The sequence below is a fragment of the Solenopsis invicta genome, chromosome 4 (genome assembly GCF_016802725.1).
Source record: "Solenopsis invicta isolate M01_SB chromosome 4, UNIL_Sinv_3.0, whole genome shotgun sequence".
Lineage (NCBI taxonomy): Eukaryota > Metazoa > Arthropoda > Insecta > Hymenoptera > Formicidae > Solenopsis > Solenopsis invicta.
In genome coordinates, this window is record NC_052667.1 from 7,249,968 (window position 1) to 7,262,022 (window position 12,055).

The following is a 12,055-nucleotide window of genomic DNA, read 5'->3' on the forward strand; positions in this document are numbered from 1 at the left end:
GTTTTATGATGAAGAAAGAATATTTAAACTTTAATTTTGTTCAAAACTCATTAAACAAGATCAAATTACTACTTAATTAAAATGTAATTTGATATAGGAATATAAAACATTCCTTATGCATGACTTTCTAGCTATATTTTCTTTTAATTTTCTTCCTTTTTAATAGAGATAGAGCCTTGCTAATAAAGAGATTAAAGTATGATTAGTAGTGTTAATATATACTACTGTGTCCAAAAAGTAAGGTGACATTGCATTTATTTCGAAAATTCTTTATTCTTTCAAAAATGTGTTGACAAGTTCTGTGTACGTAATATTTTATTTTCATGATATTTTGCTGTTTTTTTTTACAAATTATTTATTATTACTCTGAGATTTGTCGAGTTTCGCTTTCTTTGATTTGTACCTCATTATCTGCTTGTGCGGCCTCTTGGTACCAATTTTTGTTTGGAACAAATCTGAAATGGAAAATTATATTATTATATTCTAGTGAAAAAAAATGATAATTCTAAATATCGATCGTATTACAGAATAAATTAATTTTTGAATTGGCTTGACCATGGGGGTAAGAAATAATCATGGGTTTGACGGATCATAAAATCCTTTTGTAGAATAAAAATACGTACAAAAAAAGAAACTTAGATATAGGATAGATACGTCATCCGCGACCGTTGGCAAACCTGGCGCCGAGCGCGCGTACAACGAATATGTGAACTTTTACTGGGCCGATGGATTTCTAGCTCTTGTCGAGCTACAATACCTCGATTTAACAAATATATGTTAACTGCAATCGTTCCTAACCACTTTTGCGCGACCGATTCATTCGTCTCGTCGTACTGTATTGACGATAATAAATTTACGCGAACGCAATGGAAGCGCAAGAGGCGCGAATACCAAATTGTAGGAACGAATAAACAGTAAACACAAGTATGTACAAATTGTCTCACCGTTCGCCGCTGGTCGCTCCGTCCAGCTCCGTCTCGGCCACAGCTCTCGAACATTCGAGATCCAAGATTCTCCTCACGACGATCCTGCTCCTTTTGATTCACACTTGGCACGAATTAACGAACGCGTGACTCTTCGTTTTCGACACTCTCAAAACACTCCCGGTACTCACGCGCGTCAAAAACTCGGGAATCTCGGGATACGAGGCAACGGAGAAGGTGCCGAAACACGGTTGAACGCGATACGACTTCGCATCGTGCATCGTATCCGACACGACCGACATTTCACACTTGATACGCGTCATAAACTCGTACGAGATGCCGAGGATGCGAGTTGAAATGCGCCGCGACGCGTAGCGAGGTCGCGCCGTCCTGCCTAACCTACCGACTGCCGGCCGTTACCGAACTACGTCACTGCGTGCCACGTACGCATCAGCGGCGCGAGCCGCGCCTGCGCCGCAGTGCCGCTACGCGTAGTAGCGTACGACGTACGACGCAGTACGGTAACGGTCGGCAGTCGGTAGGGCAGGCAGGACGGCGCGTTTCAACTCGCATCCTCGGCATCTCGTACGTGGTTTGTGACGCGAGTGAGCGTTTCGAGAGTGTCGTGGAGTGTCGAGAGTGAAGTGTGAAATGTCGGGCGTTCGTGGCAGCATCCGTCGTGTCGGATACGATGCACGGTGCGAAGTCGTGTCGCATTCAACCGTGTTTCGCGTCTTCTCTATTGCCTTGCATTCCGAGTTTTCGACGCGCGTGAGTCCTGGGAGCGTTTGGAGAGTGCCGAAAAGGAAGGGTCGCGCGTCAAGTGTGAATCAAGAGGAGGATCTTGGATCTCGAGAGCTGTGACCGAGACGGAGCGACCAGTGGCGAATGGTGAGTCAATTTGTGCTCGTATCTACTGTTTATTCGCCCCTACAATTCGGTATTTGCGCTTCGCTCCTATTGCATTCGCGCAAATTATCGTCGGTACGACATCAATACGACGAGATTGATTAATCGGTTGCGCGAAAACGCGGTTAGGAATGATTTCAAGTTGATTTCGTGTACGCGCGCGCGCGCTCGGCGCTTCCTTCGCCAGGTTTGCCAACAGTCGGGCAACGTGCTTTCCGCGATCTAACCCAATCTAACCTGTACATAATAACGCGAGTGCTCTCCAGCGTACACAAGCGACAATGAATAACACATGAATTATTTTATCCTTGCTGTTTGTTAATATTAAACGAGGATAATACGATTTGCTGTGTTACACAGTGTCGCCTGTGTTACGTAGCTGTAAAGCACTCGATGTATGTCCACGTTGTAGAGAGTGGCTCAAAAAATTCTATCGACTAAATCGTGGACATCGCCACTCTCAGGCTTCTCTGTGCTAATACAAATATTTACCTTTATCTGGCTCTTCTCCTACTTCTTCACGATAATACTGCGCATCGTCGTCTTCCTCCGGTTCATTCTTCTCTGCAGATTCCTTCGCAATTTTTTGTAGAAGCATATCGTTCTCTCTTTTTTTCTGAATTCCCTTCAATGATTTCTCTTTGTGTTTTTCCTTCTGCGCTTCCTTCTTTTTTCTATTTTCTTCCTGTAGCTTTGTTCTTTTTTCCTTTAATCTCTTCTTCTCTTCTCTTCTCTTCTTTATCGCGCGTTTCTCTTCTTCCGTTTTATGTACTAATGCATGGAAAAGTACTTCACCATCGAGGAGTCCACTTTCTACTTTGATTAACTAAAACAGATTCGGTCAACATTAGAAAATTATAAATTAAATATCTACAAATTCATTATTTGTGTTAGCTCATTTAGTTCTTTACCTCCAGCGTTATTCTCGGTCCCAGTTCGTATAATTTAATCGCACTCTTAGAATCAGCTTGATTTCCTCTTGAAGACAATTTTTGTGATAATGTGACGTGACTGCTTTCATCATCTTCCGCTTCACTTTCAGACATGGTTGGTTTCGTCAGAAACTCCGAAATATCTTGACATTTAGATAAATTCGGTATTTTTGCTTGCACTATTTTTTTAACACCTCTTGACAAACCTACAGGTACAACTTTGATCGCATAATGTCTGAAGTCAATAGTTTTTGTCGTCGCATTATAATTTAAGCATATGCAACGACGGATCGTGCTTAGATTAACCTGCCAAAACGTTTATGAATGTTTTATTAATGTTTTTTAAATTGATTGCTTTCCACAATTATATTTCTTGAATTGGCTACTTTGTAAAACTTACAGTGGTCAAATTTATAGTTGGAAACATGTTCTGGAATGTGGAAGCTATGAGTTTCAGTTGCATGCCCTCCCCACTGAAATTATTTAAAACTAGCAGTGGAGAAGTTTTGAAGGCCTCCTCGTATACCATCTGTTTCTTCACCATAGATATAACGTCTCGTGCTAAACAGAAACTGTGTATCTTGAAAGAAAGTGTGGGTCCTCTGGGCAACCTATGACAATATTTAAGAATATTAAATCAATAAATTAATTAATTTAAATGTTTTACAATTTTTTTTCTTGTTGATAAGTTTCATTAAAATGAATACAGTACTTGCAAAGTTTAAGGTACATTCCCTGTTCTGTTTTGGTAAATATGCACATGTGACTGACATGCAGTACGCTCGCAACAGAGACAAAGTCTTTAATAGCATTTTTCTTTCGGGCCTTCAACGACGAAGCTGTAAAAGGCTCCATAACTTTGCGAAAATCTTTAGTGAGCTCGACAATGTGTTCTCCTGGCAATCCACGATGAAATACAAAGGAATGGGGCGCTTTTACCACTTCTTCCTTCTCTCCTACATTTATCTGTTTATTTCGCTTTACACATCGACCCTAAAAATAAAAAAAAGAACATTTTTATAAGAAATTAAACTAGATCTAGCAGATTATTTTCAATATAGTCATTGTTACATCTGCTTAATTTGCCATATAAATGCTTAATAATTTAGTTAAATAATAATTTTACTGAAAGTTTTCAAGTTACTAATTGTCTGGTGAAAATTTTTTTTAGAACCTTTAGAATTTTTTAGTAAATTTCAGAATTTTTGCATAAATTTATAACTTAATAGATAATTTCTCATTTTTAATACAAATTGGAACACTTTTTTACAATGTTGAGAAAGTCTACATCTTTTCTACAATTCTTTGTATATGTATATATATAAATAAATTCTGAAGTACCCTAAGGTTTTTAAGGTTTTTTACTCTATAATTTTTGATGAATCTTATAAATCTGAAAAAGTGTAAAATATTTGTAAAAACTTGATAAGAAATTTTAAAACATTTCAGAATTTACATAAATAAAAAATTCTAAGAGTAAATTTTCTTAGTACTTCTAAAAAGTGTTCCAATTCACATAAAATTCTAAGAAAACCTTTTATCGGAATTTATATTAAGTATAATTGCGTTTATAATAAATAACAAAAACAATACCTTTCCTTTACGGCCCATTTCGAGGTTAAGTTACAATTCAGGATTCAGCACGTGGTCGGAACTAGTCAAGACTCGATAAATGAGAGAAATTTCACATAAATAAAAATTATAGTTTTTGAGCAAACGCTGATTTACTTTTTCATTTTTAATATAAAGTAATATTATCTTTTTATTAAATTATTTCTTGCACTAGTCTACACGTTAGGTTCTATGTAGACCACGATAACTACCGCCATGTGTTTTAAAAAACTCACGTCTCTTTAATTTTCAGAACATTAAAAAATATCGTGAAACGGGACCGTGTTTTTCAACAAATAGCAAATGAATAAATAAAATTGGTAATTTATTTGATAATTTTTTAAAAATAACAATTTTACATTGATATATTGTCAATAATTTATATCCACAGTTGGCTATATTTAGCTTTATCAGCTGTAGTTAATTATCATCTCATCCTTACTTACCGCCGATATTATAATTATTTACATTATTTTTCAATTTAATAAAATAAGAATTTTAATTTTAAAAAATTGGCGAAGTAACAAAAAAGAATATAATAAAATAAAAAGTTCTAAGAATTTTTAAGAAAATTTTTAGAAATTTTTAGGAATTTTTAAAAGTATAATTTTCAAGCTCTTAATTAGTGTCATCTTTATTGCTTTATATTATCCTTATGTTAAAATTTTATGTTGTGTAGAATTTAAACTGAGAGAAAAAATTTAATATTAAACTTATAAGATGCTCAGTAGAGTTGAACGCATAAAATATAAACAATTTACAAGACACTGTAAACTATCTATGAAAACCATATTTTATATGTTTATCATCTATATAAATAATAATCAATGGATCGTAGGAGATTTAGATTCATTCATAGTAAAAATTAAATTCTATTTTTTATTTTTAATATTATATATTTTGATTTAAAATCAGATATATTAAAAATTTATTAACTTAATTATTTTTTCTGTATTGTGTTATCCAATTTATAATTTATAATTTTTAATATTTATAATTTATTACATTGTATTGTCTACATGAAAAAAAATTGTGTAAATATAATAAAGTAAAACGCAAACAATTCGTGAATAATTCATAATATATTTTACATAATTTTGAAATTTACAGCACATTTCTGCCGCCAATATTGTAATTATCGATATTATCTTCTAGTAATTGCAAGAATTATACTTCTAAAAATTCCTAGATCTTTATGTCGGAGAATTAACATTGATTTAAATAGCGAGAGATTAAAATACAAAACTTGTAAGATCAGTATGCTCATTATCAATAATATTAATCAATGATTAGCATGAGTATTATAATAAAATAAATGATATTAATAAAAAATCCGAGCATTATAATTTCAAATGCTTTGTCCATCATAAGCTGTCGTTTCTTTTTCACTAACCATGTAATAGCGTGAGCAAAATTAAATATTACGCCAGCATATACGTATGTATACATGCACAGGTTGTGATGCATGCGTGAATATTTAAATGTGATGTGCATGTCTCGAGTATATTACAATTGGTGCAGCTTTATGCACAAGGTATTAATCAATGATTCCAAATGTATAAACAAATGCATCAAAGCAAGCAAGACTTTTATAAGCGCTATAACACGATGTTGCGAATTGAATACGTGATCCTTTTAACGCGGACGCTTTAGCAAAAAAGAATTAGATTGAAAAAGAATTTAATTTTCTGAATGTTGTTCCAGATTTTTAATTAATTTAATAATTTCTTATTTATTTTACCTTATACGTTCTCATCACCTCAAAGCTTTAATTCGAAAGACACATTGGCCCTCATATTTTTCTTACATTAATACTCTGGATAAAAATTCACCTACAAAATTAAGAACTTTCTCTAAACTTTTAAGAATTCTTTTTACATTTTTTTTTTAAGTTGTTAAAATAACTGAACCAACGTTATTTTAACATAAACGAATTCTTATTAAATGTTATTTTAAGTTATCAAAATTTTAATATCAAAAACTATTGTAAACAGTTTTTACTTGAATTAGTATTTTTCAATGAAAATTGACAGTAACACTCCAGGGTTAATATTATTTTATTATTTTTTTATTGACGAGATGGAATTTACGTACGTAGAAAAAAAAAATATGGGAAGAAAATGTAAAGGCGGAAGATATGAATTAATTTTGTAAAAAACATAATTAGTTATGACAAGGAAATATTATCGAACGGTGTAATGTCGGATTAGCGAACGTTTGAATGCATCAGACGTGCCACGAAGGAATCGATCGCAACGAGATAATTATCAATTAATATACAACAAGGTAACGAGAGAAGTTAATCTTGAACTTCTCGAGCGGCGGATTAAGCGACCGCCACAATAAGAAATTACACTTCCCTTCTCATTGTATTACGAATACTACGCGAGTAGAGAGCATGACGACGAGTTGAAGAAGGGGGATAGAAGAGGGAGGGAATACGCACGCAATGGCTTTTCATTGTCTCGAGAAGCGCGGGAACTCGTTAGGCAAAGCGAACTCCTCTCACGGTGCAAAGTTCACGGCTGCTTCTCGGGGATTCTTATCTACCTAGCGCGTGTCTGGGGCCCCGTGATTTTTTTTACCGCGTCGACGTTTATGCCCGCCCCAACTTCAAACCGCTAAATCTTCAGCCACTGCACACACGAAGATCCAGCGTATTTCTCTTCTCTACAAAACTACTGTATTGTAATTAGTTATAACATTCGTATACAATTCTTTTTAATAAACAATCATACAAATACTTTCTAGAGATGTTAAAATATATATGTAAGTGTCATTAGAGGATCATTTTATATTTGTAAAAATAATGAGAATAAAGGGGACATTTTATTCTAATCTAGAGCTGAGAAAAAAAATTTGTTGAGAAACTAAAATATTTAAACATTTGAATAAGAAAGCAGAACTTGCTCAATAATAATTTTACAAATATTTATAAGATTTCTCAAACTGGGCGCCGCATAGCTGTTGAATTTAAAATATAATTTTTAAGAAGAACTCAAACGTATTACAAAAATTAAATTATTAAATTGATATGATCTGTCTCCCCTGCTTTATCCTGAAAACTGTAAAAAATTTATTATGAAAAATTTTCTTTCGGCTAAAGTTTGAAATAATTTCAAATTCTAAGGATTAGAAAAAGATAAAGAGTTAAACTGGCAATGAGATCAAAATTAATCTACATTGGTTGAAATGGACATTAGTCCAATAGGATCAACTGAACATTGGGGTGATTTAACAATTTAGTTGTATAAAAAAAAGATATAGTTCATACATGTAAACTATTTAAATTTTTAAATCAAGAATTAAACCAATTCAACATTTAGTTGAATATATACTATAAATATTCTAGTTTTTCGACAAATTTTTTTCAGTGCGTGAAAAGATAATCTATTTTAGGAATTTTTTGAAAAGAAAATTGCTGAACAAATTCTTCCATGCTTTTACACATTCACTCGTAAATATTTAGTAAACATTTTCAAATTTTGGTATTGATAAATGTTTTGGTATTGATAAATTAGTTTTTATATTACGTAAGTTTAAAAATACATTTTTCAAATTGGCTGATACGATTTTTCAGCAATTATTGAAGCTATTGATTTCAACTTTTGCGTATATGTAAAATGCATGTCTATTGAGTTCATCTATGGGCTTTTAATGCTGAAGCCCCAAATACTTTTTATAAAAACAATATTTTATTTTTTTATTACCCTTATTCGTAAATATATTTTAGTAGTTTAACAAATATTAAAAATATTTAATTAAAAATACTAAAAATTCAATTAAAAATACTTAATTCTTTTCTTTAGCCGTTTTCTGCAAATTATAATTTATATAAATAAATTACTTAATTTTATCAATTTGAAGTATATTATATTATAATCGATATAATTTCGTATGAACTGATGAAGACTATTGATTGAAAATGTCTTCTAATTCACTATATTAGAACAAAATTTAATATTTTTTAATTAAAACTTTTTAATTGCTTGTCTTTGCCTTCTTATTTCTACGTTATTAATTATTTGCTATTTATTTAATAGGGGGAAGAAGGGGAAAGGATTAGATTAGATCATTCGAAGATTACTAGTCCTTAGGTAAATTTTGTAAACGCGATCATACTGTTGTGAGTTAAATGTGTATATCTCGTTGGCATTTGCTACGAATTATCCGAGGATCTCCGTGTAAATTAAGAGAAGACAAATCGGTGGAATTTTAACGATCGTTAAAAGCGTCGCCGCGTTGACAGATAAACACTATCATCGGGACAGATTTCCGCCGCGGGCGCAGATGGCTGCTTGAAGTAACGCAAACGTCTCCAGGCGCGAACGGAATACGTTAATGCCAATTAAGTGGAAATTAATCGGCACTTGCATTGGACGAAAATAAATAATCTTCATGATATATGCGTCAATGGCGGAAGAATCGCTGAATCTCATGAGCGAGACTATCTTAAACACATCGCATTAATCGCCTTTAAAGCATCATCCTCGAGGAGCGAGGAGGGAGTATGTAACTGTTTACTCGCGAGATCTAGGCGTTGCAATTTTTCCGCGAGGATTTATGAAAATGGTGAAGGGAGACGAGATATGTAATAAAGATGCGATTCATGAGCGTGTCTCGTTACATTTCATGCAATCAGTGTTGTAAGGTGTATCCAGCTACAACTATTATCTAGTTAGTTACCCAGATTCTTTTTGAGTATTTGCTTATGTAACTTTATCTTTCTTAACTTCAGTAACTATAACTGTAATTAGTTACATTTTATTTTGTATCTTATCTAAAATAACATTTTAGAAACGTAAAAGACACTTTATTGCAGTACTTCAGTATTACAATAAAAAAAAGCAGGAACGGAGGAGTTAAAAATAACATCCAAATAGATAATAAAGTATCTACTTCATCTGTATGCATTATGCAATTATTAAAACACTTGAGTAATAATTAATACATCTAAGGAGTCGAAGTAGTTGTATAATTAAACTGTAATTCTTGAAATATTTAAATTGTGTAATACAGTTATTCAACATCAGTAGAACTTTTCAGTATTGGAAGACAAACTTTAATAGTAAAAAAAAATTAGTTATTCACTGATCATTTTGATATGTTATTTATGATAAGATAAAAAAAACAAAAATGTTTAAAATATAAATAAAATGAGAGAATTTAAATACGTAAATAATATATATTACTAACATTCATATATCTATTAATGTATCTGTAGAGTATCTAAGATTTATTTTTAACATAAATTAATTTATACATAGTTATTCATAGGAAATCTGTAACGAGTTACATTTTTCTTTAAATATATAATTAACGAGGATATTATTTAGTATTTTTTAATATTATGGAAATATTTTTTTAACATTATATATTTATTTTATATAATATTCTTGGCGTACTACTTTAATATTCGTGGAATATTATAAAAATGTTCATATAGTTTCGAGATTTAAAGGAATGAACATTTTTTGAAATGTTTTATCAAATTTTTAATAATAAATGGTACATTTAACTCTGTTTTTTTTTGCGTAAACTTCATTGCACTTTAATGAAAAAACACATTTACATTAATATTTCAAGAATATTAGTTAATATTATATTATATCAACTAGAACATTATCTATAATTAATAATCTAAGAATATATCCATCTGTATTATTTTATCGTTGTTTTTTATTTAAAACATGTATTTCTTACTACACTGTATATAAATTTCTTTGCCGTTGCAAAAATGATCGCGACGGCAGCGTTACAGAAGGGGGAGGAAAGATGGGGGAGGAGAGTCTCATAGCTCATTGCGTTCGTCATCAATCACAAATTAAATGCGCGCCCGCTCGCTCGCATTTAATGGCCGACGACAGATGGCGCCAGCGGCATCGCGCGCGCGCGCGCGCGGCGTTCAGTGTCCAGTCCAGCCGAACAATTGGCGCCGTGCCGAAAGGAAATTAACCGCGCGTCGGCAGCCGGAAGCGACGCGATGCGACGCGGCCTCATGCGAGTCCCTCACACTTCTGTCGCTCGCAGTTCCGTTCTCCAGCCGGTTCGCCGGCGCGTTCGACGCACGGCGACACGACGATGACGATGACGATGACGACGGGGCCGACGCGCGCGAATAATAGCCGCGAGACGGCGCGCCGGCTGTGGATAAACACTCGCGCGAAGGTAACGTCTGCCATATGCCGGGCTAGAAAACCGGCTGTGATTTTTGCCGGGCGAACGTTTATATACTTGTCGCCCCGGCACCCGAGCGATCGCGCAGCGTCTAGGCGGATTTGCCGAGGATCAAAAACGGAAGAAGTAAGAGAACGAAATCGCGGGAAGGTTGCATGAATGGATCTGTTACGTTCGTTGAATTGTAACAAATCGGAGCTAGGGCGCCACCTGCGTGCACATTTATGAAATGAGATAAAATTTCAACATTTAAATCTATCGTATTCTATCGGGTTTTAAAAAAACAGATTACGCACCGGTCGGTATTTGAGAGATTAAGGATAATTCTTTTTATTCTTATACACATCGAAAGCGACAATGGAAATAGTAAACACATCTCATTCATGCAAATTAAAAAAAGTTGCCCTACGATCATTACATTCGACGTACTATTGTGCAACTTCGGTTTTATCTGGGGAAATAAATTTCTAACGATAATTCGCGAAGAGACGTCCCCGTCGCGTCGTTCTCGCTGAAGCGATCAATTCTCGGATGTAGTCGGAAGAACGTCGCCGGCGGAGCGCGACGTTTCTCGAACCACCGCGAGGGGGGGTCGTCCCGCCGCTCGTCCCACTGCCAAGCGGTATAACGCGGCGCGTTGCCACGCGGTGGAAGGAACGCTACGGCACAGCGAGACCAGCAAAAACGCAGCCTTCGTGCTTAAAGCGAGACGAGAGGCACGCCACGGTGACGGACCCGACGAGGCGCACCGTTGCACCTGCATCTCCCTGCTTGCCCTGGCACTCCTACCTTACTGATCCCAACTGCGGGATACCGAGAATGCCCGCGAGCGAAAGAGGAACGCTCCCCCTCGCTCCCCTGTCCCCCTTTTAGGGGACCCGCCGCGCCGCAAAAATCGCGCGGTCTACGACGGTTACCCCGGTGTAAAGGTAACTTTATTTCGCGCCTCGGATTTCTCTCGCACATAAACGTCGTATTATTTGAAATGGTAAACAAGATTGTTCTGAGACGTTTTGCTGTATATTTCTCTGATTTATTTGCATTTACAAGATTGCTTATAAAATTTGACAGAAGTTTAATTACAGTAAGGTTAAATTTGCAATGTCGGGTTATACAATTTGAGCTATTTGTAATCATTCTTGTAGGTCCTCATTGCTCATACTTAATATGTCAATTTAAACTAAAGCAATAAAGTTAAACAAGTTGAGATTTAACCACAGAAATGGGTTGATTAGATGAGAGGTTGTTTTGTTTAACTACATATTTTGTGTTAAAATAATAAATTTCGACACACTAAAGTTAAAAATAATAAAATGTTATTTTACTCAATTTGTTTAAATTTGATTCTTTAGTATTTAATAGTGTAGTTCCTCAAAGAAAAAAATGTAATATTAAGTCGATTTTACTCCATACAAAAAAATTAGTATTAACAATTGTTTCATATATAAACAAGAATATAAAATCTTAGAAGAATTTATAAACTTAAACAGACATGATTTGCTA

At 34.3% G+C, this 12,055-nt stretch overlaps 1 protein-coding gene across 1 annotated transcript; it reads right to left on the reverse strand.

The window, feature by feature from the left end:
• Positions 1 to 257: 257 nt before the first annotated feature.
• LOC105203420 (protein Peter pan) lies at positions 258 to 4,614 on the reverse strand. The gene is made up of 6 exons (XM_011172212.3): positions 4,358 to 4,614; positions 3,477 to 3,757; positions 3,165 to 3,375; positions 2,744 to 3,070; positions 2,325 to 2,658; positions 258 to 455 (listed from the first exon to the last, which is right to left on the reverse strand). Exons 1-6 carry the CDS (start codon positions 4,373 to 4,375, stop codon positions 352 to 354), a joined length of 1,275 nt encoding a protein of 424 aa, XP_011170514.1. The 5' UTR covers positions 4,376 to 4,614; the 3' UTR covers positions 258 to 351.
• Between the last annotated feature and the right edge of the window lie 7,441 nt (positions 4,615 to 12,055).